The 27,679-nt window shown below is 33.9% G+C and overlaps 1 protein-coding gene across 2 annotated transcripts; it reads right to left on the bottom strand.

Annotated features, from left to right (window-relative positions):
* Positions 1–885: 885 nt before the first annotated feature.
* LOC112050113 (cyclin-dependent kinase 11B) lies at positions 886–27,679 on the bottom strand. 2 transcript variants are annotated; one of them, XM_052881647.1, is made up of 12 exons: positions 27,395–27,679; positions 27,094–27,246; positions 26,240–26,949; positions 25,582–25,806; positions 24,149–24,359; positions 22,923–23,091; positions 22,442–22,624; positions 5,864–6,008; positions 5,375–5,496; positions 4,485–4,709; positions 3,443–3,661; positions 886–2,776 (listed from the first exon to the last, which is right to left on the bottom strand). In XM_052881647.1, the coding sequence occupies exons 1-12, from the start codon at positions 27,469–27,471 to the stop codon at positions 2,570–2,572; spliced, it is 2,646 nt and encodes an 881-aa protein (XP_052737607.1). In that variant the 5' UTR covers positions 27,472–27,679; the 3' UTR covers positions 886–2,569. The 2 variants fall into 2 exon arrangements, with proteins under 2 accessions (XP_052737607.1, XP_052737608.1); XM_052881648.1 differs by lacking the exon at positions 27,395–27,679 and having other exon boundaries at positions 26,240–27,001; positions 27,094–27,234.

Raw genomic sequence — 27,679 nt, 5'->3', positions numbered from 1 at the left:
CTACACCAATGTCTTCCAGAAGGAGAGATGTACGACGTTTGTTACTCTTCTCTGTCTATTAGTACATTTTAATAGTATAAAAAGCATGCAACTGCCGCAATACACAAGTTCTTTAAAAGCGTCTAAAATATAACTAATAATAATATAATGGGTAAACACTAATTTTAGATAAAGTACTCTTAATAGCCAACCTAAACTACGTCCGACATATTTACCCACTTTTTATAATATATACAAAAAAATCGAAACAGTTTCGATATTTTTGATGAGAAGTATATTTTAATCAAAATTAATTACTCCACATTTTGAATAGATTATAAGTAATTGAAATAAATTATTGTGATGCGAAGGCATGTATCAAAACATGAAATCTTAAGCGATTACACATAATATAAAATATGTTTTATAATTAAGTACATTATAATCGATTTAGATACGATGTTGGGAAAATCTTTTTTATTAAGAACTTTATAATAAACTAGCAGACGCCCGCGACTTCGTCCGCGTAAATTTCGATGTCAACTTTACTACTACCTCTACCTTACCCTACCCCTACCCTACCACTACCCCAACCCAACCCTACCCAACCCCTACATCTACCCTACCCCTACCCTACCCTACCCCTACCCCAAACCTACCCCTACCCTACCCCTACCTTACCTACACCCTACCCCCATCCTACCCCTACCCTCCCCGTAACCCTATCCCTTTCCTACCCCTATCCCACCAGTACCCCTATCTCACGCCTATCCTACCCCTACCCTACCACTACCCTACCTCTACCCCTACCCTACCACTACCCTAAACTCGGCCCTAAACCTACCCTACCCCTACGCTTCCCTACCCGTACCTTCTCTATCTACCTACCTGTAACTTCTCCTGTAACTTCTCTATCTTACTCCTACCCTTAGCAAAATCGGTCCAGTCCTTCGAGAGTGGTGGTATGACCAAGAGAAATAAAGACTTCTATGCTAATAATATAAAGAGGTAAAGTTCGTGTGGTTGTAATCTCTGGATCTACTGGACCGATTTGGAAAATTGTTTTACCAATAGAAAGCTACGTTATTTGCGAGTGTCATAGGCTATGTTTGATCCCCATATTCACACGGGAACGGGAACTACGTAAATGTAAGCGCCGGGCGTCATATAGCGGAATTACTGCGTCTTTTAGAAATTTTGTATTACCTCCGAAACTATTTAAGTAATTAACATACTGTAAAGGGCAAATCTTACCTCCATAATATCCTTGTGATTATTAAATAATTTAATTTAATAAGGATTAAAGTTTAGTTGTATAAATAATGACGTAAACCTAAGTATATAAAATTAATAATTTTTAAAACACAAAAGGTACTATATCTGCTAATATATAGAAGATAGATATATGGTATCGCGGACTTTTTTGTAGAACTTTTAAAGATACATAAAGTCTCTATACATTAATTTCAATTTTACACAATAGTTAAGGCAGCGCATGCGAATAAGTCTGTTTAAGAGGATTTTCAGTCCGACCTGTATGACAAAAACTGTGATAATTAGGCTAATATATATGATACCAATATAAAATATAGCCTATAGCACTCTCCGATAATGTAGCATTCTACTGGCGAAAGAATTTTTAAAATCGGACCAGTAGTTCCGAAGATTACCCCATTTAAAAAATGTGACAAACTTACAAACTTACAAACTTTACCTCTTTATAATATTAGTATAGATATTTCACAAAATCAGGCAGTTACATGTGACAGAATAATTTCACATCGCAGCGCTACTTCCTCGCTGTAGAAATATGTAGTCAGACAGTCGACAATATCTTAAATGCTAATATGTAATACAAAAATATTCGTCATATTGCTATGTGTTCGTACAATAATTATTTGATTTTACACGTGGCTTAACGTTACATAGTCAACATTAAGAAGCGAGATAGATCAAAACCCTTATAAATTTTGACTCGCAAATGTAATAAATTATCCTGTTATTTTTAGTAAAGTATCACGTTTTATTTGTTGTTAGGCACATAGCTCTATGGCAAGCGTGTGTGAATATCAATGTAGACTATCTGAAGCTAGCTCTATTGGTATAAGATCCGGCAATAGAAATATATACCCTCATCTGTTATTTATTAGTGCTATGAAATATGAAAGATAATGTTCACAGTGACACATTGCAAATCGACTGCCTAGTTAATTTGCGGTCGAACACGTTTTTCATACAAAATCTAGGAAACCATGAAATAGATCAAGAGATATAATAAATAACTGAAAAGAGTATATAAATAACATTACTTAACTGTTTATATCTGGCAACCTTTACTTTTGAAATTCTTTTGGGTATATTCTTTTAACTAGTGCACTATGTTTTAATTAACCAATGAGGAAACGAGAATAAATAAATTAAAAAAAAAAACAGTTAACAGTGTTCGCCGCAATTAAATGCACAACCTATGTGCAATGTGTCAATGTGAATATTTTCTATAATTTATTTCTTATCCCAATTAATAACAGATGAGGGTATATATTTGTTACACCGGATCTTGTACTATATAGACATTGGTGATAAGGGTGGGCTAAAACTTGAGCGAGAATCCTGGTGCGACGTTGACCGAGCGGCTCTGCACGTGGAAGCCGAGCGCCTCGTCGGTGTCCGTGCGCGCGTACTGCGCGTAGGCGCCGCCGCCCGCGGGGGGCTTGGGGCTGTGCGTGGTACGCCGCCCCCCTTCAGACTTCGCGGGCCACGTGGGGAACATCGCCGGCTCGATGGCCACGGGTTGCTCCTGTACACATAAACACAGCCTGATCATCTTGAAATCTGGGCAGATTGAGTATTTCTTAATTTGTCCAGGTCTGGCTGGTGGGAGGCTTCGGCCGTGGTTTGTTACCAAAGCGTTCCGGTACGATGTCGTGTAAAAACCGAAAGGAGTGTGGATATTCATCCTCCTCCTAAAAAGTTATCCCGCCTCCATGTTTGACTGCATCATCACTTACCGTTGTATTAGATTGTAGTCAAGGGCTAACTTGTAAATATCACCAATCTAAAAATTCCAAAGCTGAATAGTTTGTTTGATATCTATAAATAATAAAAACTCAAGAGCTTGACCAGATTTGTAAGGATAAAGTGAGGAAAAGTATTAAACACTAAATCAAGAAATCTCAAATAATGACTATAATTATTAATAATGCGAAACCACCTTGTTGGTCTACTTCTAGTAGTTAGCCTGTCAATGAAAATTCTCAATATAATTTTGTGGAGGATGACACCATGTCTCGGATAGTAATCCTGAGTATCAAACAGTATCGCCCCAATAATTATCCACATTGAAGCAGTATCGTTGCTGTAAGCTTCTTACAGTTTTTTTTTTATAAAAGAAAGAAAACCTAAAACCCAGTAGCGGGTCTTTAAAAATAGGCTGCAAAAAAGAATTTTAGAAATTGAAATTTACCTTGAAATAGGGGTGATCTAGCGCACCATCAGCTGTGAACCGCCTAGCCGGGTTGTAGGTCAGAAAGCCTTGCAATAACGCATGCCCCGCTTCCGACAACAAGTCAGAGCCGATGCGCTGGCGCATTCCGCCAGTGGGGTGTTCCGCAAAAGTCATTTTCTGCACGGCTGGCAGGTCCTTGTAACCTGGCCACAGCAGCTCCGATGGAGTACCTAAATCCTGAAATACAAAAAGAATATAACATCTTCTTCTTTGTCGCTGCGCTCTTGACAGAGCGGTCGTGGTCTTTAGGACGTGTTGGAGGCAGATGTAATACGCCTCAGGAGCATTCGCCACTTCTCCCTTTGTGTAGTGAGTCGCGTACATTCATGCAAGGGACCGCCTACAGCAGATTTAATCTGGTCGGTCCATCGCATGGGTGACCTTCCGCGTGGCCTAGTTCCCAACACCTTCCCTTGCACAACAAGGCGTTCGATACAATCATTCCCTCGCCGGGAGACATGTCCAAAAAACTGAAGAATGCGACTGTGTACTAATGTCGAGAGACGTTGTTTTATGTCGAGTTCTTGGAGTATAGAGACGTTAGTGCGGAACTCAGTCCAGGAGATTCCCAGCATTCGTCTCCAACACCACATCTCCAGAGAATCTATCTGTCATATAACATATTAACCAATTTATTATTATTACTAGTATGATCAGCACACATATCAACTCTAAAACGGATTGGCACTATATTCTTCAATTCATTGTATGAAACTCCATACTGCAACGCAAACTTTATGTGATTGTCTCGCCTCGGAACAACCTTACGGATCGCCGCCACCTTGTAATAGCTACTCAATTTGGATTTTTTTAATAATATGATGATGATCATTACAAAAAAAATCATGTTGCAATTGTGGTGAGAAAATATCGTCAAGTATTTTCACCCTCGTACACCGATGTTTAACCACGATTTGAGTATTCTTGTAGAGATATATGTATAAGGCTAAGAAAGAAGAACTACGTCAGTTAGTTTACTCATAAATAATAAATAGGTTACCTTGAAAATTCTATTCAGCTGATCAACTTCAGACTTCCCGGGGAACAATGGGTTCATGGTGATGAATTCGGCAAATATGCAGCCCACGCTCCACATGTCGATGGGAGTGGAGTACTCCTTGCAGCACAGCAGCAGCTCTGGCGCGCGGTACCACAGCGTCACCACTATGGGCGTGTACTGCCGCAGCGGGGAACCGTACTCTCTGGCTAGACCAAAGTCACCCACCTGAGAGAATCAACGTAATCTATCTATATACCAGACTAAAAGGAAAGGTTATTATTCATATATTTTCTTATATATTTATTTTACGCATTTGTCGGAACGAGTGTTATTTTAGGATAGACAGAGAGGATGACTTGAGTGGAGAAGGGGAGTGTTACTTTTACGTGTTAACTAAAAAGTAGTCTTTAACCCTACACACAACGGTCACAAGTTCGGAACTTCACTAAAGGTTATTCTCTGCTACTCGAGGGTTTATTAGTAGTAACATTCTTGGAAATTGGAAATATTTAAACCTGAAAGGTTCTCATTCAATAATTGTATTTTGTTGCTCTTTTAATCCGCTGCTGACGTCAGCCCGTTTTTCCGACACATGCTTTTTGCCTTAACTTAGAATATGTTACATAGGTATTTGTTTATTTTTTTTTTAACAATAATAGTAATATATTTATTTGGTCCAAAATATTATTAACCTTCCTGTCTATATAAGCGAAAAAAACGTGATAGATGCGGATCCTACAACAGTACACTGTCTGAGATTTGAACTCTAGATATTTGCAAAAGTATGGGTGTTTCAAATGCCGCATGAAATTGCCTAGTGTTATACTATAGGATTCCTCAAGTTACCAAAACTTGATATATCACTCGTATTACTGAAAAACATCAATTACCTTTAAAACTCCTTTATGTGATAGCAATAGGTTACTCGTCTTGAGATCTCTGTGCAATATCCAGTTGTCATGCAAGTGATGTACGGCTTTCAACAGCTGTGTCATTAGACATTTAACCTCTCCTGAAAAAGAAAATATAAATCAAATAATGTAAATTGGGTTAAAGGTTCTAAATATACGCTAAACATTTTTCTTAATGTTATTTATTATGATAAACGAATTATATTGCTCTATAATACAATATTACGACGGAAAAGAACTTAAAGACCTTTAAAATTTCAGTCAAAGGTTAATTGTCATCTACAGGGGTACCTTAATAGTGTCAATGTCCACGTCAACAACAATATTGACATTTATGTCAACATAAGCATGAACTTGTTTCTGTCAAGGTCAGAGACATAGGCAGCTGGATCGGGGATTACAATATCGTACGCTCCCTTCTGTTCACTAAAGCTATATATGACAAATACTATTGCAAAATGAACTCGCCTGGTAGAAAGACTTGCTTCTTAGCCCTCATAGTCTCCATAAGGCTCTTGAGGTCGTGTTCCACGTAGTCCATGACGATGAATATCTTGTCCATGTTGGACCCGACGACGATCTCTCGCACTGTCACGATATTCGCATGCTGTCCCTGTAACAGGCAAAAAGAATGTGCGACCCGTTAGTACTACGACGAACTGACTGTTTGTGAAACTCATCAGTCGAAATCCAATGACTCCGCCACACACTTTTCACAGATGAGATATTTTTCTTCTTCTCGTAAAAAAAAATCGAAAAGGCGGCCGATCCCTGGGAACGTCTGCTTAGCATTTGGGTAAAGTTTTGTTTAAAACACTTACACTTTAGTAGCAGTTAACAACTTATTACATAACAATTCAATATATAATATAATCATACATACTCATCATTTAAATTTTAATTGAACTTTTGTTACAGTTGTTTTGTTACCCTAACCTGTAAAATTATAATACACATAACATTTATTACTAATGCAAATACGTGTAGTACTTACTGAATCATACTCATTGTAAGATCATTCATTTCGTTCATCATTTATTTTTCAAGATATTTCATGATTTGTACCTGAAAACCTTCATACTCCAATTTGCTCGATTTTAAGTTTAATAGTTTCTTATTGAATACTTAACTACTTCTTGTTGATTTGGCTTAACAAACACAGGACACTTTTTTTCACCAACAATATTCTAAAATTTTTGGGATATTTAAAAAATATATGCCAATTAAGTAGGCTGTTTACCAACAAACAAATTAAAAATGAGGGTATAAATCGCTAGTCATTTCCCACCTAATAGTAATAATTAGCTTGTTGTAATGAAAATTAATTTGATTAGCTTAGAAAATACACTCAGAGGCACAATTATCCGCCCTCTTTAATATGACGCGAGTATATTGAAGTGGGCGGATAATGTGCCTCTGAGTATAGATATAAAAGAAAAATACATAATGTAAAGTTATGAAATTACATGCGTTTTCTACATTCATTACTTATTTGTTTGTTGGGAAACAGTGCACTTCGAGTATGGCTTTAGTATAGGCATAAGATAATTTTGCCTACATACAATTTTACATCCCATTGCAACGAAAATACCATATTTATGCTCTCAGGGACGGGGATAGATCTATGTTGTACATAACATGTATCCATTATTTAAATAATTAATTTTGATAATAGACTAAGCAATCTTTATAATTTATAGGTCTATTATTTGTAATTCCTTTACACTATAGCCAATCAGGCAGAGATATTTTTTAAAATTATTTCTTCAATAATAAGTTTTCATTATTTTACTAACTTCTAAAGTGTAACAAAATTTCAATAATCATTTACTTAAATACATAGTTTAAATTGTTATATAATAAGTCCACAATGTAACGATTCAAGCACATGTGTTGTTGCACATAGGAGAGTTCCATAGTCACGCCAATAAAGAAAACTTGTCGTAAATCAAATCCAAAGTTCACATCGCTAAGAATGTGGCGTTTTAGCATGAGAGCCTATGGTCAGTCCTACATCCTTTTTTGGAAGCTGACAGTTTGCCAGCATTTGCTGTAACTATAGGTAATGTGGAGTTTGGATCACTGTTGCTTTGGGAACTACATTTCTACTTTTGATAGACGGTTTGGCCTAAATATAATAGTAAGTTACCACCACAAAACGCTTTTGTGCGATGGAGAAGACCTAAGACCTACGTCATTTTTTATAAGCTGAAAGTTTATTATAAAAAGCTTTCAAAATCTCTTGAAAACATTTCCCGCTACCTCCTAAACAAAATCATGTTTACTCTATAGTTAGCCAGCCAGTAGCGTGCACTCCATAGATGAAAATATGCACTGCCTACCCTGAGGATTCATTTCGAACCAGTATTCGAGAAGAAATCTTCCATTGTGCACGACACTGCCTACAGCACTTACTTTCTGTACTTACATATACAAACTTTCAGCTTTTATAAAATGACGTAGGTCTTGCCATCACAGATCCTTGCTTGCCATCTCTTAAGACTATTCAAAAATATAAATATAGAACTCCGCTAAATTGCAGCTTACAAAGCCAATATCTATGAAATGTGGCACCGACTTATGGAATAAAATCCTACAAACAACACATTAATATAAGCAATAATTGATAAATAGTAATAATAATCTTAGTCTGATTTATAGGAATCTTATAAAATATCTTCAGTTTCTGTATTTTTATATGATCCGGAAATTTTATATTTAGAAAAAGGGCAGCAATGCTTTTATTGTTGCAATTGAACTTCTTGTCCTGCATTCTACAAAGTAGTAAGCAAGTGCTTTTTATTAGGTATTATTTGATTAGGTACAATATTAAGAATATGATTATTGTAAAAAAATAAGTTCCGCTCGCAATGCATACATACGCTACTCGAGGAAAAAATACCTGCCAAGAATTGTTAGAATGAAATGAAAAATAAGTACAAGCGATACCGATACCGATACGATAGCGATAATTCGACGCGGAATAAAATTCTGAGAAAGGCATATTTTTCATTTTTTGCAAGCCAAAATTGCAGTTTTAATAACCTTAAAACGAAACGAAACGTTTTTTAACTATAACTTAAAAACAGTGTATCAGTGATATAGTAATTTTTTAAAATCCAAGCGGGATATTATTTTTTCCGAGTACTAAATATAAAAAGAATATAAAACAATTTCAAGACTTATTAGAGGCTAAAACCAACAACCGTCGGCAAAAAAATCTTTCTTTGATTTTTCAAAGAGTTATTGGATTGTAAAATTACTATATTTTTTCGATGCTCTGTTTTTATAAAAATTAACATAAAAATTTATTTATATATTCTAAAAATATAGTTGTTATAAGTAATAATAATAATATTTATTGATATTTAAATATAATAAGTATTATATCAGATCCGAAGGTTAAAGCTTTTTAATTAGTCTTTTTTTTCAATATTTTATAAATCTTAAAAAGATTTTATCATATTTGCGGACAAATAAAATACAAGGGGGTATCCCTTCTTATATTTTATTAATATTTCAAAGTTTATACCTTTTAAAATGTCAGCGAACGGATTACAAAATAAAATCTTTTTAAAAAAAATTTGTTTGTAGCAAAGACGTCGCGGAGGCGTGGCGGATTCGCAACGTTTCCGTCGTAACAAAATGGATTCTGACAAGAAAACACTGCTGTTTTATTTATTAAAAAAAAAAACAGATTTCTGACCTAAAAACTATTGTTTATATTGTTTGTACTTTTCTTTCTAAACCAACAAATCATCGCAGGTTAATTTTTCGTCGACTAGTTAATATTTTTTTTAGTTATGATTCATGATGGAATGAAACGGATGGATGGCCTAAGATTTGAAAAGATCGTAAATTTTGCGTACGATTTCGATTACTCGATCGTACATCGTACAAGAGCCAAAAAAGTAGTACGAATGCGATTTAAATCGTACGTTTGATAACACTGGAACGGACTGGCGTTTGTACGAGATAGTACAACATTGTGCGTCCGCAACGAATTCGCTGCAGATACGCGGCGTGTATGTTGCGCGCCCGTAACGTATCCGTTGCGAGTCCGCTACGCTTTGAAAACGCTCGCAATCCGTTAGTGTAATAGCTTTGTTAAAGTAGTGTATTGTAATCACATGAATATTGCATATAAATAATTGTTATAACGCAATGCAGTTGCGCTATTCTATAATAATGCTCTTAGTGCTCGACGGTGTGAGCCTCGAAGTCACTTCTATCTATCTTTGTTAAACACCATAATAGAGACAGAGAGATACAAAAGTTGTAGATCTTTTTATGACCTACAATTTTATTTTGCCATTCAACTTTTTTCCATAGGACTTGTAGTTTTGCCGGAAATCAAGATAAACCATTTTTTATCCTTAAAAACTCACCCCCTCCCACTTTCCGAACTCGGATCGACCGTAATTTATCTTTTCCTTTCATTTTTATCATATTCCCCAACTTTTCTAATGGGTTTCATCCTACTGTATTTTTTATGATTTTAAAAATTATCGACCCCAGTCTATAGAGGCTAATTCGAAACTCACTCTGTCGAGCTATAATAACATTGTTACAGAATAGCGCTACAGGACACAACAGCAAACGCATTGACGTGCCAGACACTTGAGACATTTTTGAAATGAAATGTAAAATGTTCTTAATACATAAGAACATTTTTGTATATATATATATATATAAATTTCTTGCAAATAAATGATTCTGATTCTGAAGTATAATTACCCCCACATTTACATTAATAAATATATTATGATGGTGTTAATACAGTTACACTTAAGTTAGTAGTGTATTATCGAGTACTAGTACTATATTCGAGAAGTACTACTAGTAAATAAGAATACAGTATGAAAATAACTGAATTAGCACCATATTTTAAAATCCGAACGATAAAGTTTTAGCTATATATTTTTTTAATTCTGGAAAGGAACAAGATATCCATAAAAATAATTAGACTATAAAATTTTAAAATAATTTAGAAATTATATTTAAAGCGAAATAATGAATGATTTAATGTTTTTAAATAGCGCGTGTTTTGTTTTATTTTTATGGAATAATTTTGATTTCATTTTGTCTTGCTTTTGATTTTGTGTAAACATAAATCAAGACAAAAGGGAAATCTATTAAATTGCTATTTCTAAAATTATTTACATACAATAGTGTATATATTAACATATTTTTTTTGAGAAACATTCTTTTAAACACATACACATAAACAAAAAGCTTTTTAAAATTGTAGTACTTACAATGCAGGTATAGTTTACTTACAATGTAGGTAAAGAAAAATTCAAAATAATGTAAAAATACTAGCTTAAATATTATCGTTCATAATAATTTACATTAATTGTAAATATGTATAATTATATTAAAAATCTATAAGCATCCCTAAGTAAACTCCCGTAAAACAAATTATTATTATTTATAGCATGCAATTGGAAATTTTAGACATAATAAATGTACCTATACAAAATACATATCTTACATAAATAAATGTATATAAAATTATATACATATATTTACGCATAATAAAATACAGTCATTCTTATAAAATATACGACACTTCCCATTTCATTTTGAAACATAGTTCCAAAATATGAACATCGTGAATTCTGACATGGCAATACAACACAATCTGCTTTTCATCCATTGTTTAAGTCCTTCTTAAAATTATTATTATTTAGGCGAGATATCTTAAACACGAATCAAAACATAAGAAACACGTTAAATTTTGTTACATACACTTAAATGTTATTGTATTTAATAATAAACAATAGCCTACTAAATACGTTGTTAAATAAACTTAGAACACCAAACATTTCACACTGGTAATAAAGTAAAAAAAAATATCAAACACAAGGAAGCTATTACGTCATCGAAAATGCAACAATATTGTAGGGAACCACAGATATTTGCTATACAAGTCGTTGGCTTGGATTGTGCAAGCCTATTGAATACCGAGAACTAACATTGAACGACAAGTAAAGCTTGCTCGGTATTCAATATTGCCCCCTCAAAGCAAAAATCAATATCTATGAAAACTACTGAAGATTTAAATTTTTATTTGCATAATATAAATAGGAAATTAATATTAAGAATGTGTTATAAAAACTAAATAGCTTGAAAATACACTAAAAGGTTTATATTAAGTTTTGACTTTGATAATTACGCAAATAAACACCGTATGCCATTGTTGTGAAAACATGAAACTTCCAAATCAACGAAAAAAAAAAGATTCAGCCGTGCCGATGTAGCATAAAATGTATATTTCAACACACTCAAAGGAATCAAAATTTTAAGGCTGATTTCTGTTGACCCAGAACTTTAAAATGAACTATAGGGTATAAATAAATCAGAAAGGTTAAGCAAAAGCTGTACCTACAAATTAATAGGGTAACCCTTCGGTGGGCGAGCGAATCCTACTAGCACTGGTCCAATTTTTATAGTCAAAAGGCTTGCGCTCGACTATGATGGCTTATGGAATGCAATGATGAGGTCTGATGAGGATGAGGATCGAACAAACTTCCCTAGAAAGTTACTACTCAGTTTTGCCTTGAAGGTGTTTTTATTGTAGGATTTCTATACATATAGGAGTACGCTAATAGTAAAGCCATTTTGTAAACGTAACAGCGTATCTGCGATCATTACTTTTGGAGCTACAGGAATTTTAACGGTCAGATTTGCGGCGCTGCCACGGATCTCTGTAAACGCCCAATACAGAATGGTACTATTTAATGACGTCTTAGGTCATAATGATAGTTAGATTTGTATGGGCGTTCAAACAAAATTACTAACATCTTTGTTATTTGTGCGTTTATGTTTATAGTTTAAATATTGAATAATGTCATATTTAATGTTATTGATACTTTTTCATTTTCAGTTTTAACCAGATTATCATCATATGGAACAGTAAAATAGGGATGATGACAGTTTTTTAAATATTATATAAATTAGGAGTACACTAATAGTAAAGCAATTTTGTAAGAGTAACAGGGTATCTGCGATCATTACTTTCGGAGCTACAGGGATTTAAAAGGTCAGATTTGCGGCGCTGCCACGGATCCCTGAAAAACGCCCCATACAAAATGGTGCGCTTTAATGACGTCTTAGTTCATAATGATCGTTAGATTTGTATGGGCGTTCAAACAAAATTACTAATATCTTTGTTAATTGTGCGTTTATGTTTATAGTTTAAACATAGAATAATGTCACATTTAATGTATGATTTTTTTATCTAATTACGATACAACATTTGTTAATAGATCCAAAGCTGCTCTAATGGGATCTTACCAAATTTGGCTAGGCAGGGAGAAAAACACGAGCAGAGAACTCCTTAACCCTTAAGGAATTCTTTAACCCTACATCTTGTAGTCACAAGTTCAGGACTCTGCTCGGAGTTCTTCTCTCTACCACGCGATGGACCCGGCACCCGCACGGTGAATCCATGGAATGCTAAGATATTCGTCTCTCTCTCTCTCAAATTTTATAATCTTATTTATTTTGCAAATATCCAAACAATCTTTGCTTTTTATATATAAATTAGTTAACATTGACCATTTATTTACCGTAATGTATCATAAAAATTAATATATTCAAACCTAGTCTTCATTCCCATTATTGCACGGCTCTCTGACTAGCACTATAACAGGTCTATTGGCAACAATATACCTGTCAGTGATAATCGTTCAGTCCCAGTAGTGCAATGCACTGCTATTTTCAAAACACTACACTTTCCAATGCGGGGTCGCTATTCCATTACCCTATGACGCCAAGTTCGTCGGCTCTTTCAACTTTGTACCCCGTGGATTGCCACTCTTTGAGTAGTCGGTAAATTTTTTTGCGGATCTCCTAAATTCTGATTCCGAGCATAGCTCGCTCTATCACGCGCTAAGTGAGTGCCTTCTTATGAAGCTCTAGCCTTCTAGTAAGCGGCCAAGTCTAGGGTCCATAATCCAGACATCACTGTTCGAAGACTTTCGTCTATAGGCATTAAGGAAAGATGTCGCAGAGTTCCCGAACTTTCTCTATCTCGAAATTGGACCTACCTAGCTAGATCGTGTGTCGTAAGTAGGTATACGAGGGAGGACCCAAAAGTAACGGGAATTGGACTACAACGGAGAGGGAGTGGAGAAATTTGTTCATTGGCATTGTTGTAATTTTTTTGGTGTGTTTCCATCGATCTCCTACTAAAAAGAGGATGCACAATCAGCGACCAAAAAGCTCCCCACTCAATGAGTGCCGAACACAAAACTTCTTGGCACTCAATTCAAGTATTTGCTCTGAATTTGGGATTTTATTAATTATTGGACTATATTTAAAAGTTTTTAGCTATAATTTTCTTTACCGATAATTCTACAACTGTCAAAGCATAATTGGCCAGTTTTTAAGTGAAATTTTCGATATGATTGTGCGTCCTTTTATTATAAAAGGTCAATGTGTGTTTCTCAAATAAAACTCCCACGAACCTATGCACTTACAGCCATAGTACTTCGCATACTAATACAGGAGAGAGATATACTCCTATGGTATACCGAACAATGAGTTTCTCCACTCTCGCTTGTTCCCATTTCGCCGTGTGATGGCCGTTTGTCGACAGCAATGCGCGGCTCTGTACAAATTTGTTTCTTTTTGGGGCTATCGGCCACGGAAACTATTGTAATGCTTACGACTTTTTATGAAGAAATGTTTATCGAAGAGAAAGGATGCTCCTTCGGATGACGAAAACGTCGGCAAAATCAATGCTTTCATTAGTGAAGACCGTCGCCGATCAATGATTTCTGGAATATCATAAGAGTTCTAATCAGAGGATTTTATCCGAAGATTTGCACATATTAATGGGGAACGTGGTAGATTTACCGCCAGGCAGGCATTTTTTACGCTATAAACCCACTTATAAACGCACAAATAACAAAGACATTTGTAATTTTGTTTCGTTACAACACCCAAATCTAACGATCTTTATGACGTACGACGTCTTTAATAGCGAGCGTTTTTCAGATTGGCAGTGCCGTAAATATGACCCTTTTAATCCCTGTAGCTCCGAAAGTAATGCTCTCGGATACGTTGTTACTTATAAGAAATCACTTTAGTATTTGCATACTCCTAATTCATATACAATTTAAAAAACTGTTATCATCCCCAATGCAGCCAAGCCTTCTCCCAGGCGAGCAAAGGGAGGGTCAACTGAGCTTCAACAGCAGCTCAAAGATTTTTTTTTTCAAGGTGGTTACTGGTGTGAAAGTTAAAGCTGCTTCCCCAGACTAAAAAAGGACATGACAGGAAAACGTGTTGGAAGAATACTTCGGTTCGAAGTGATCAATATTTGGTATGAAAATATTATTTTTGACGAAGTTTCCGATTTATTTTGGATAGAGTGGATCTTTCATCAAAATATAGTTTTTGGATGCTGTCTGTCAATCTTTGCGCATTTTAATTCAAATGTAGAAATAGCTGCACAATGCACTTCTACGTAGGTATCGTAATCTATACATATTATAAAACAAAGTCCTCCGCCGTGTTTGTTGGTCTGTTCGCGATAAACTCGAAAACTGTTGAATGGATTTTCTTGCGATTTTCAGCAATGGATATTGACAATTTTTGGTAGTATTGAAGCTCGAGTCATTTCAAGATATTTCGCTTTAATAGAGGGTTAGAGGTCGAAGTAGCGGATGTAACTTTTTTTTCGACTACTAAAAGATATCCTTATTTTACTACGATTATATTGAATTGTTAAACAAGTAACAATGTTAAGAACTGTAAAAAATATATAATCCGGTATAATCCGGTGATAAATTTTCAGATACTGTAGGACAACCGGGCACCAAAGTTGGTATATAGTTTACCAAGGCAGTACAATGGAGTGGAATAGGGAAAATAAATATTACGATAATATATTACGGTAATCGTATTATTGTGGGTATTGTAAAATATCCAGTTGTAGGGGTCGAAACCCACGACCATGGATCACTACTACAAACACTTAGTGTGACTACCAACTGCGCCACTCTCGACATCAAATAATAGTTCCCGTAGTTTAGATTTTTATTAACCTAGTAATTTTTGACTTACACAGTAAAAAAAGACATAAAATTAAAAGTGGGATTTATCGTAATAATCTAATATATAAAACTAGCAGACGCCCGCAACTTCGTCTGCGTGGAAATCAATGTAAACTGTCAACCCCTATTCCAACATTTTATGGGTTGAATTTAAAAAAATCTTGAATCACATTATAATTCGTATTTTTTTATGATTTATGAACAAATTTTTAAAACTCTAAAAACGAAGGACTTTCTATACAAACATTACTCCTCCAAAACGGCTCGACCGATTCTTATGAATTTTTTTATGCATACAGTAGGACAGAAATTCGGCTACGTAGGTACTATCTGTTTTTCAAACCCTGTGATAAGAGTTTCTACCCCAATTTTTTTTGGATATTTTTTTTTTCGTTTTATCATTATGTAGCAATTAAAAATACATACAACCCTAAATATTCACTTTTCTATTAGCAACCCCTGCTTTTTAATAATCATTTTAATATTTTAATCATTTTTCATCCCGCTCGATAACATCAATTAGTATCACTTGTAGGGGTAGGATAGGGGTAGGGTAGGGAAAGGTGGGGTAGTGTAAGAGTAGAGTAGGGTAGGGTTGGAGTAGGGTAGGTGTGATGTATAACTAACTAACTTTTAAATTTTATTTTTAATCATATTTTAAACAATCTTACTGATTTTCAGCTTAGTGGGAATTTATGTAACTTCGAATGTCTAAAGTGACCGGACTGTTGGTTGTCGTATTGTATTTATTGATAAATCCCACTTTTAATTTTATGTATTTTTTACAATGGGAGTAAAAAGTTACAGATCAATAAAAAGACCAAATTAATTAAACAAATAAAAAAACCTGACTGCATAAAGTATAAAAAAACTGAAAAGAAAAAAAGAAGCTCAGTCCAGAAGTGTAGAAAGCAATTAGAAAACCGTCGGGACCTTAGATATTGGATAGAATGATTTTCTTCTACATTATTTAATAGGTGTAGGTATGTGTGCAATATTAGGAAAAAAAAATTATAGCGTCTCACAGTCGTCTTGTTATTATTTTTTTAGTTTCACCTATCTAAGAACACTTGGGTTATTGAGACAAATCTAACGATATCCTAATTACGTAAATCCGTTCAGTGGTTTGGAAGATATGCGGTAATAAAGAATATTACATACCTACCTACATACATACATACATACATACATACAAGATACGCGCGAAAAACATAACCCTTCTTGCAGTCGGGTAAAAAGGCTGATGCGAGAAATCGTAACAGAACAGCTTTAAATTTATGAATTGAATTCAACTGTTATTTGAGGAAGTGGCGCAATCAGGTAGTTACCCTGACTTCTGCATACAAGGTCGTGGGTTCAGTTTCCACAACTGGATAATATGACAATACCCACAATAGTTTGACCCTTATTATCGTAAACTAGAGTCCTTATCCTACTTATATTATAAACGCGAAAGTTTGTATGGATGTTTGTTTGTTGACCTACACCCTACAAAATATGAATGGTCAACAATTATTATAGATGTTGCGTTTTTACAATGCATCAAAAAAATAAACTGATGTAAAATTATTCAATAAACATAATTCAAATATTTTTCCGTCAGTAAGAATTTATGAAATTGAAATTAATCACATTTGCATATGTGCACGCTCGCTCACTTTTACTGTAGGCAGTATACCAAAACAACAGTATGCAATAAAGCATTATAGCCCGCTTCCATCTTAGATTGCATCATCACTTACCATCAGGCGAGATTGTAGCAGGTAAAGGGCTAACTTGTAGAGAATAAAAAAGCCCAGGATCCATTTTTACAATGATTACTATCAACTTAATTTTCCGTGAGTAGCTTCATCTTAATGAGACGCTCAACTTTTTTATTTACGAATATTCTTGAATCTGGTAGGTAACTGGGGTACCAGGTAATGAAAAAGTCGGAACGAGACAATGTAACAAACAATTTTGACGAACATTAGGGCTGTTAAGTTGTATAACTATTAATTATGTACAACAGTATGTACAACAGTAAAAAAACATCTGATTAGTAACAACTTTTAATGACCTCGTTATTACAGTTGTTACTAAGTAGGTGATTTTTTTACTGTTGCTTAATTAATAGTTATACAACTTAACAGTCATAATGTCCCACAAATTGCGTGGTACATTATCTCGTCGTATCTCTCCGAAGCACAGAATTTTTTATTACCTGGTTATCCCGTTAGCTACCAGAATCATGAATTTTCGTAAATAAAAAAGTTGAGCGTCTCATCAAGACGAAGCTACTCACGGAAAATTAACTTGATAGTAATCAATTGTAAAAATGTTCCACGGATCCTGGGCTTATATTGTTTTACCTTATAAATCTCACTCACTACTCTTTATCACTTAGGGGTATGAAAAATAGATGTCGGCCGATTGTCAAATATACCTGATATGCGCACAAAATTTTATAAAAGTTGGTCCAGCCGTTTTAGATGAGTTTGGTTGATTTTACATACAAATGTTTTGGAAATATCAATCAAATTAATATGCTACTCAGATAACTATAAAATATTATTTATCGGTTTTCAACAATCCAGCTATTTGACCCAGCATTGCACGCCAAACTAATGACACTGGATCGATATTGAGCCAATGTAAATATTTTGACAGTCTAAAATCTTGTACATTTACAAACATACAGGGTGTCCCGTAATTAATGGATAAAACGCAAATGGTAGATACACCACCTACTTATCTAAAACTGATTTTAATAGTTTTCCTGAAATCCCTAGGGTGATCAAGTTATATTTTTTTTCAAAAGGATTTTCCATCTAGAATCAGTTTTTTATTGCTATAACTGCTGGAATTAAGATTTTGAAGATCTGATTTTTAAACATTACGGATTAAATTACCAATGCACTGTAATACTATTTTTGTAAATAAATGTTTTATTTGTTTTTAACAAGAAGCTTTGAATGCAATAATTATTTTTCTGTCAATAAGATGACTCGATTAAAAAATTTGACCTGTAAAAAAATTTACGGAGTATTATTTAAAAACTTGTACTCGAGGTTTGTAAATTAGTATAAATCTTGAGTCTATTGTTTGTATTTACAAAGTTGCTAGTATAAATGTACGGGAGGTACTGAATTTTCAATACAAGGTAAAAATTTAAAAGTGCGCTCATTACAACTTTTTTCTTCAAAATGTATTATAATATGTGCTTGCTTGCCTAAATTTACTAATGCAGTCATTTATATTGACTTGGTATTAAGAAAAAACTGATTTGATTTTTGTTCAACAACGCTTAGGTACTCACAGATCAAATGCTTGTTTATTTAATTATTGAGGCATCTCTATTTATTTTACGAGACTAATGTTAATGCGTCTATCCGGTTCATCATCATTAACATTTAAAAATGATCGTTATGAGGTCAAACATTATCATACTAAGCCCACCAACCCGCATTAAAGCAGAGTGGTGGGTCCAAATCTCCTCTCCTACAATGATTGTCTCCTTGTTATAGACCATTTAAATTTAAATAGGCTAATAACGATTATGAAGAATTCATTTCGTAAAATGAATAAACAAGCATTTTGACATACAAGCAAAAGTAATTTTTATTTAGTTTTTCTTCATAACAATTCAATACAAATGACTAATAATATTAGTACCTAAATTTAAGCAAGTAGGCAGATATTGTCAGACATTTTGAAGGAAAATATTGAAAACTTCTCACTTTCAAATTTTTTTCTTGTATTAAAAATTTACCAGCAACTTTGTAAATACAAAGAGTAGACAGAAATTTTATACCAATTTACAAACCTTGCTAAGACGTTTACATGTTTTTAAATATGGTATGTTTCAATTCCATGCATTTTTTTTTTTCAGGACAATTTTTTTTACTTGGGTCATGTTAATAAAAGAAAAATAATTATTGCATTCAAAGCTTCTTGCACAAAACAAATAAAATATTATTTAGAAAAATAGTATTACAGTGCATTGGTAATTTAATCCGTAATGATTAACAAAAATCAGATCTTCAATATCTTCCTATCCAGCAACTACAGCATTGCAAAAACTGATTCAAGATAGAAAATCTTGAAAAATCCGAAAAAAAAATATAACTTGGTCATCCTAGGGATTTTTGAAAAACTATTCAAATCAGCTTTAAATAATTAGGTGGTGTATCTACCATTTGCGTTTTGTCCATTAATTACAGGACACTCTGTATAAAAGATAATGAGTTTTATCTACTCATATATACCATAAAAATCAATTATGAATTTAAAAACAATATCATAATTCACATGCATATTGTAAAAGAATGAAATGAATATTTTATAAGATGTTATATTTATATAGGCTATTCTTTCGGATATAAAATACACATTCCACCCCCATTAAGGTAGGATTTTGGGGGCATAGTTCTCTATGTTATTATAATTAAATGAAACAGTCTATAACTTGGTATTAAATTAGTCTCTATTTCTCTCCTATAAGGAGGGAGGCCTGTTGTGCTAACATGCGGTCAAGCGAAAAGAAGTAGACAAAATATCGTTCAGTGACGGCAGAGTTGTTCCAATTCCATCTCTTTCGTCCTAACTAAAATGAAAGAGATAGCGGTGGCACCGCCATTGATTTTTGGCTATTTCTATTCACGAGATTGTCTCGTTGGTCGCTTATTAATGCCACTGAGTCAGCATGCAACCAAGTAGATAAAATATCAACCAATAGCGGCGGAGTTCTTTCGGTCCCATATCTTTCGTCCCATGACAATACAAGAGATACCGAAATTACCGGTTGCACCTCAATTGGTTGAATTTTGTCTATTTCTTCACTAGTTACGTCGTTTGGTCGCATGTTAGGCGTTACGCCCTGTAGTAGGCTGATAACATTGACCTCTTATAACAAAAGGACACACAATCATGTAAAAATTTCACTTATTAGAAACTGGCCTTAATTCGACAGTTTTAGAATTATTGGTAAAGAAAATTATAAGGCCTTTAAATATAGTCCAATATTCAATAAAATCCCAAATTCAGAGCAAATTCAACCTTAAGAATTGACTATAAGGTTGAATTTGCAAATGCGACTACTTGAATTGAGTGCTAAGAAGTTGTTTGGCAGTCACTGAGTGGGGACGTTTTTTGGTCGCTGATTGTGCATCCACATTTTTAATAGAAAGAACATTCACTTTTGACGGCCTCCGTGGCGCAGTGGTATGGCGCGGTGAATTTACAAAACGGAGGTCCTGGGTTCGATCCCCGGCTGGGCAGATTAATTGGTCCAGGTCTGGCTGGTGGGAGGCTTCGGCCGTGGCTAAATTTAGCGTTCCGGTACGATGCCGTGTAGAAACCGAAAGGGGTGTGGATTTTCATCCTCCTCCTTACAAGTTAGCCCGCTTCCATCTAAGACTACATCATCACTTACCATCAGGTGAGATTGTAGTCAAGGGCTAACTTGTAAACAATAAAAAAAAAGGAGACTGATGGCCGATAATGATGACTCGTCGTTTTAATAGCCCCTATTGTGCTAAAGTTTCATAATCTACTTTTTTAAGATATAAAAATACTGACGAAGTAACAGTATACTGTATCTGGTAAATAGTAAAAGTGAATGTCGTTTAGATAGTTTTTTCTCATGGTACAGCAGTGGTGAAGGCAACTTCATCATTGAAATGACTAGTATACCAATATCAACAAAAACCAACAATTTTAAGAAACATATTTAAAATCTCGATTTAAAATCACGAAAATACATATAAATTTAATTTTAATAAAAAGAAGGAATTCATGAATAATTTCAGTAAAATCAATGATATTCATAACATTGATACTAGACTTTCGACATATCAATGTCTAAAGCCTAGTATCAATATTTGACCTTTTTCATTAACTTTGATTCATATTAACAGGCTTATTATGACTTTGTATGTTAAATGTTACAGTACTATTTAATAAAATGACATCAGATAACATGATTGCTAAAGCTTAATGGAACTATTACAATATTACATTGACCTCTTGTAATAAAAGGATGCACAATCGTGTAGAAAAGTTCACTTAAAAACTGGCCAATTTTGCTTTGACAGTTTTAGAATTATTGGTAAAGAACATTATACCTAAAAGCGTTTAAACATAGCTCAATATTCAATGAAAACCCACATTCAGAGCAATTTCAACCTTAAGGATTAAGTTTAAGGTTGAATTTGCAAATGCGTCGACTTGAATTAAGTGCCAAGAAGTTGTGTTTGGCGCTCATTGAGTGGGGACGTTTTTTGGTCACTGATTGTGCATCCACTTTTTAATAGGAGATTGATGCAATATTATTTAATTACTCATTATTTAATGTTATTGCTACAAAGGGCAATTTCTTTCAAAAAAAATAATTACCAACTTATTAGTCTTAGTACATCTGAATTAGGAACAACTTTCACCCATCTCTTTATTGAATGAAAAGTGTTTTAAATCAAACTTAGTACTTTTACAACTATTGCAAATAGTTTATTATTAACTACTATAACTTCCACGAATTTACCTTAATTTATGGACGATGTCTGCAGGACGATTGTTGTACTGCCATTTAAAATTGTTCAGAATATACGATGTTCAAATTTTATTGGAATTCATTATTAAAAGAAAATGAATTACTTAAGTTTTGTGTATATTTTGATGTTTCCCCCTGGAATAAATTCCCTTAATTACTTAGGCCCGCCCGTGTAATGGAGTTGTTAACCCCTGGTATGGGGTCACACACCTCTGTCATTACCACTTACACTCTTCTGGTAAGAGGTGCCGGGCCTGTAGGAATAAAATACAAGGCATTAATTTTGTGAATTCTGCACAAGAGCCATCGAGTGCCTCGCAGCTCGTGGCTCATAAAAGCTGCATAGGTAATAATGACAAACAATTTTGTATACCTTCAAAAAGTGAGCACTGATGCATTACGATGGCTCAAGTGAGCTTAAAATAATAAAAATAGAAATTGTGATCCTACCTTGAGCAATGTATTGATTTCCCTCAGAGAGGTGATGGGAAATCCTTCCTTTTCCTTTTCCATTTTAAGGCGTTTCAGAGCAACAATATCGTCTGTTGTTTTGTCGCGAGCTCTGTAAACAACTCCATATGTGCCTTCCTCTATTCGGTTGAGGCATTGAAACTCCTCAACTGATCGACAGCCCTATAAATTAACACAGGTTAGCATTCATTTGAAGAAATCTAAGATATAAATTAGAAATTATATAAAACACTTTCCATCCAATAAACAGATGGGTGAATGTCATTTCTAATTCATATCTTCTACTATTTGTAAGCTCTTTGTAAAAGGCCAAATTATTCAATGTTAATGAGAATCCAAAATTTAATATACACTTACACAAAAATGGTGTCTGATGTTCAAATTATGCTGCTGAACAGTTTTCCATCAAATAAACAAATTCGCAAGTATAAAAATGGCTAATGAAAAGAAAAATAATTACCTGTAGTGCTGGATAGTATGGCGGCAAGGCATTGATTGCCTCTTCTCTTAACCTGATTTCCTCATCATCTTGTTGAGGCTTTTCTTCTTCAGCAACTTTACCATTTTCACCCGGTGGTGGTGGCGAAAATGAATGTGAACGACTTCTACTTTTAGATCTTGAATGTGACCTTTAATCATTAGTTAAAAATTATCTTAACAAAACTTGAATTGATAGATTTTCTTTTTTTTATTGAATTTAATTTTTATATGTATAATTTACTGTAGGTTATTCAATTATTATGACAAGGAAAATCCTTGAATAAGGACATATAAAACTGTAGTTACTTCCTTACATTGCTTCCTGCCTAACATTGTAATTCATTTCATCATTATTAACTAGTGTATGCCTGCAACTCTGTGCGAAACAAAGTTCCCAAACCTGTAGGTACAATGGATTTTTGTGGGATAACAAGTAGCCTAAAATGATAAATATCCATAGTATAATCTATCTCCATTCAAAAGGATGTCGGGCACATTTAAACTTAAACCACAGATAAATAATTTATAAACAGGTGTGAGTATTTTTCTGTGTTTTTTATTGTTAAAAAATAAAATAAGTAATAAAAATAACTAATTTAATAAAATAAAAAGTTTTAAATTCAATTTTTACCTCAACAAAAGATGAATTACAAACATATTTTGTGAGTTTAAAAAAGTAAATACATTAACAGGCTGATTACAGCCTGTATGAAAGTGGCCGAGCTTTCAGACAAATGGGTTCAGCAGTTTCCGCATGAAGAAGTAACAATAACACAGACAAACATTCGCCTTTATTCACACTAATGACTATAAGTTTGCACATATTCAGCCATGACAGTCTATATTTTAACTGTTTCACGACGTCACTACAATAAATCCCGTACAAATGGAGTGTTTGATAAAAATCTTAGTTAACAATTAGTTCGACGTTTAGTACACTTAGGGTATTAGTGACACCACAAAATGGACTACAGCGTTTTTGACATTTGAAGTTTTAAAAGAAATCCTTAACTTTCATTAATTGATATTGATGTATTTCGGACCCTTATTCAATGTACAAAATGAAATTGATATTTTTTATATTAAATTTGATATGAGTCAACTACCCTATTACTTACAATATCAAAAATATTCATTAGATTCAAAACATGGTAGTCCTCAAAAATATACCATTAATAGAATTTAATTACAATAATCGTCACTCACCTTACTGATCCATGAGATGAAGGACTGCCGTGTTCTGATTTTGGAGAAGTTGGTGATTTGGATTTAGACTTTTCCTTTTCAATGATAGTCTCAGGTTCTTCTTCCTTTTCTGATTTATTTTCTTTGTTTTCGTCTTCAGACTTTGAATCTCTGTCAGAGTCAGAATCTGACATTGAACTCTCATCTTCAGTTTCGCTGTTGGAATGTTCACCTAAACAAACATATTATTTTGTCAATGATATAACAAACTGCCTTATTTGTGCATTGCGTTGCTCTATGGACCTGAAGTCCTGAGTCCAATTCTTCAGCTCTGTATGGTTCAGATCTTTTATATAATTTGTCAATTTTGAAATAGCTGATGGTATGTTGCTGTTAAACAGCCAATTAGGAATATAAGTTGAATAACAAGTTAGTGTGCTATAGTACCATCATATCAGTATTGTCTTTAACAGAAGACACAGTGACAATCTGCATGAAGTTTTGTTTTCACATATTCTGTGGGAACTATTATTTTTTTTTTTTGTATAAAATGAAGCCTGTGTTAATCCAGGAAATAATTTATTTTCATTCCAAAGAACAGTCAAATCAGAAGCTCCATCATGAAGGGATTACATAAGTCTGACACACTCAAACTTTCACAATTATAATATTAGTATGAAGTCTGATGAAAAAAGAATATTGTAAAAATTATAATTATTGTGCAATGGTGTTATAATATTTGCAAGAAAGACCTTGTAATATCTCAGTTTAAATCTTTGTTAGATTCCCAAAATCACAAGTTTATCTTCAATCACAAAGGAAATAAATGTCTTATGTATTCTACACAATGTAAATCCCAACATTGATATCACATAGTAAAACATAAACATAAGATAAGCAAGCAAAATTGCAAGCCTATTAATTATTTTACCAAGAGCAATATTTTGATTGGTTTATCACAGAGATATCCTTAATATCTGCAATGGTTTGACTTTAAATATATATTGAAAATCTGGGAAAAAATTAATTGACCATTGAGGTAAACACAAATGGAATAGCATTAAATTTTTTTATTTTTTATTCTGATTGTACAAGTGCCCTCTAGGCTCTTGTATAGATCATTTTTTGAGTCTATATCTACAATCAGTGTTGTAATTGGGGGTGTAGTTGCAAGCCTCAACCAATGATTGATTGGGGCGGGTGGCGGCTCTCTCAAAATAAGTTTTTGAGATCTGTTTCACATATTGGGGTATTAGGGGAGACCTAGGTATCTAATACCTTAGACTTGTTACTATATGTACAAGCCCAACTGTATACATAATAGCAGTTCTAAAAATTGGTATCAGAACTTAAGTAGTCTGAAGTCCCATCACAATTTGAAAGAAACACATTTAGTACAAAGAAATAAAAAAATTTTTTTTAATATTAGTATAGATTAAAAAATTAACACAAACCTTCCTCAGGCTCAGAGTTTTGGGAGTCACTCTTCACTTCTATGTCGCTTGCATCAGATACAGTTACAACTGATTCACCATAATTGGGTGAGTGCTGAGTTTTGTTCTTTTTGCTGGACACAACTTGGGGTGACACTGAGCGCTTCCTGCCACGGCGCCGACGCTCCTCGCGCCTCGCCTCAAGCTCTACTCGGGACTCATTTTTTCTTTTAACCATTTCTCTTTCTGTGAAACAATTATATTAATATTGTAAAGGTCACTTGAATTGACAGCCTCTGTAGCGCAGCGGTATGCGCGGTGGATTTACAACGGAGGTCCTGGGTTCGATCCGCAGCTGGACTGGTGGGAGGCTTTGGCCGCGGCGAGTTATCACCCTACTGGCAAATATTCAAGTCAAGCAATTTGGCATTCCAGTACAATGCCGCGTAAAAACCGAAAGGTGTGGATTTTCATCCTCCTTTTAACAAGTTAGCCCACATTCATTTTAGATTGCATCATCAATTGCCATCAGGTGAGACTGTAGTCAAGGGCTAACTTAAAAAGAATAAAAAAAAAGAATATGCCATAATTTTTTAAAATCATAGTTCAACATTTTTATTTATATTTTATTACATATAACTACAAATTAAAGTATAAAAAATAACTTGTGGATCTTTACCTGCTTCTAATAATCTTTTTCTTCTCTCTTGTTGATGTTTGTCAAGTGTTGAATGGCGTTCAGAATTCTTCTCCCTTTCATTATGTACAGAATTTGTAGCTTCCCTGCTCTCATGCTCGTTTGGCTTTTTTGTCTCCTGATTTTGTAACTCTTTTGATATTCTTTTACTTAATAACCTACTCCTTAGATCCTCAAGTTCCTTATCACCAGAAGTTCTATCTCTATTTTCCTTTTCATTAGTATGGTTATTTCTGCTTTCATCTGCCAATATTCTTAATCTAGTTTCTATTCTTTCATTTTCAATCCTCTTTCTCTCAGGATCTGTGTATTTATACTGTCTATCACGACTTGAATACATTTCACGTTCTCTTTGAACTTGATCTTTTTCTTTATAAACTTCTTTTTCTCTATAAACTTCTTTGGGTCTTCCACTTTCTCTATAGGCTGCATTATCTCTATACATTTCCCTTTCTCTATAATGTTCTCTTTCCCTATAAGGATCCTTTTCTCTGTAAACATCTTTCTCTCTGTATAACTCCTTGTCCCTGACCTCCCTCTCTCTATACATTTCTTTCTCCCTGACATCCTTTTCTCTATACACTTCTTTTTCTCGGTAGTATTGCTTTTCTCTGTAATATTCTTTTGGCATTTCGTCACGTTCTATATTTTTACTTAACTCACGTTTTGGTTTATCAGACTTATCACGTTCCCTGTTAAAAAAATAATTATTTTGTTGTACATCCCCAGAGCAACGACTCAGACCTTAAATAACATAATAACCATTAATAAAATAAAATTATAAATATATAAGAGTCTACATAGAACGATGTGATAACTACATATAACAAACTAACCTGTATAAATGTTTCTTTTCCTTTCGAGTAGTTTCCTTGTATCTGTCTTTAACAGATCGCTTGTGACCTCTTTTGTCACGATGAGAACGAATCACAGCTTGCGGTGGTTTAATAACTAGGGAATCCGCGTTGTCACGATCTTCATCAGATAAGCTATTTCAAAAAAAATACAAATAATTACTGTAAAAAATAAGTACTTACAATACGCTTGATCAATATAACCTAAATACAGTTGCTAAAAAAGAAAACTTAGTAAATGATCTAAAAGATTTGGACTGCTGATTAATGATGATTTAATTACCTGAAATCCATTTCGTCTTGAACAGGACTACGTGCTAATTCACCATCTTCACTTTGATCGTCTTCGTAATTACTCATGGTACAACTATTATACAATTTCACCAATCACAGTTCTAAATGAAAAAAAGGAATTAATCTAATGATTCTAAATTATAGTGATAAAAGTCAATGTGATAGTGTATAAACCAAATTAAAAATAACACAGGCACTAATTTAAAAAGTTTACTTTAATACAGTCAATTCCACGACAAACTTTGAACAATGGAAGCCATTTTGTTACTCTGTT

This window comes from Bicyclus anynana, chromosome 5 (genome assembly GCF_947172395.1).
Source record: "Bicyclus anynana chromosome 5, ilBicAnyn1.1, whole genome shotgun sequence".
In the NCBI taxonomy this organism is placed as follows: Eukaryota; Metazoa; Arthropoda; class Insecta; order Lepidoptera; family Nymphalidae; genus Bicyclus; species Bicyclus anynana.
This window is presented reverse-complemented; position numbering and strand designations above follow the sequence as displayed.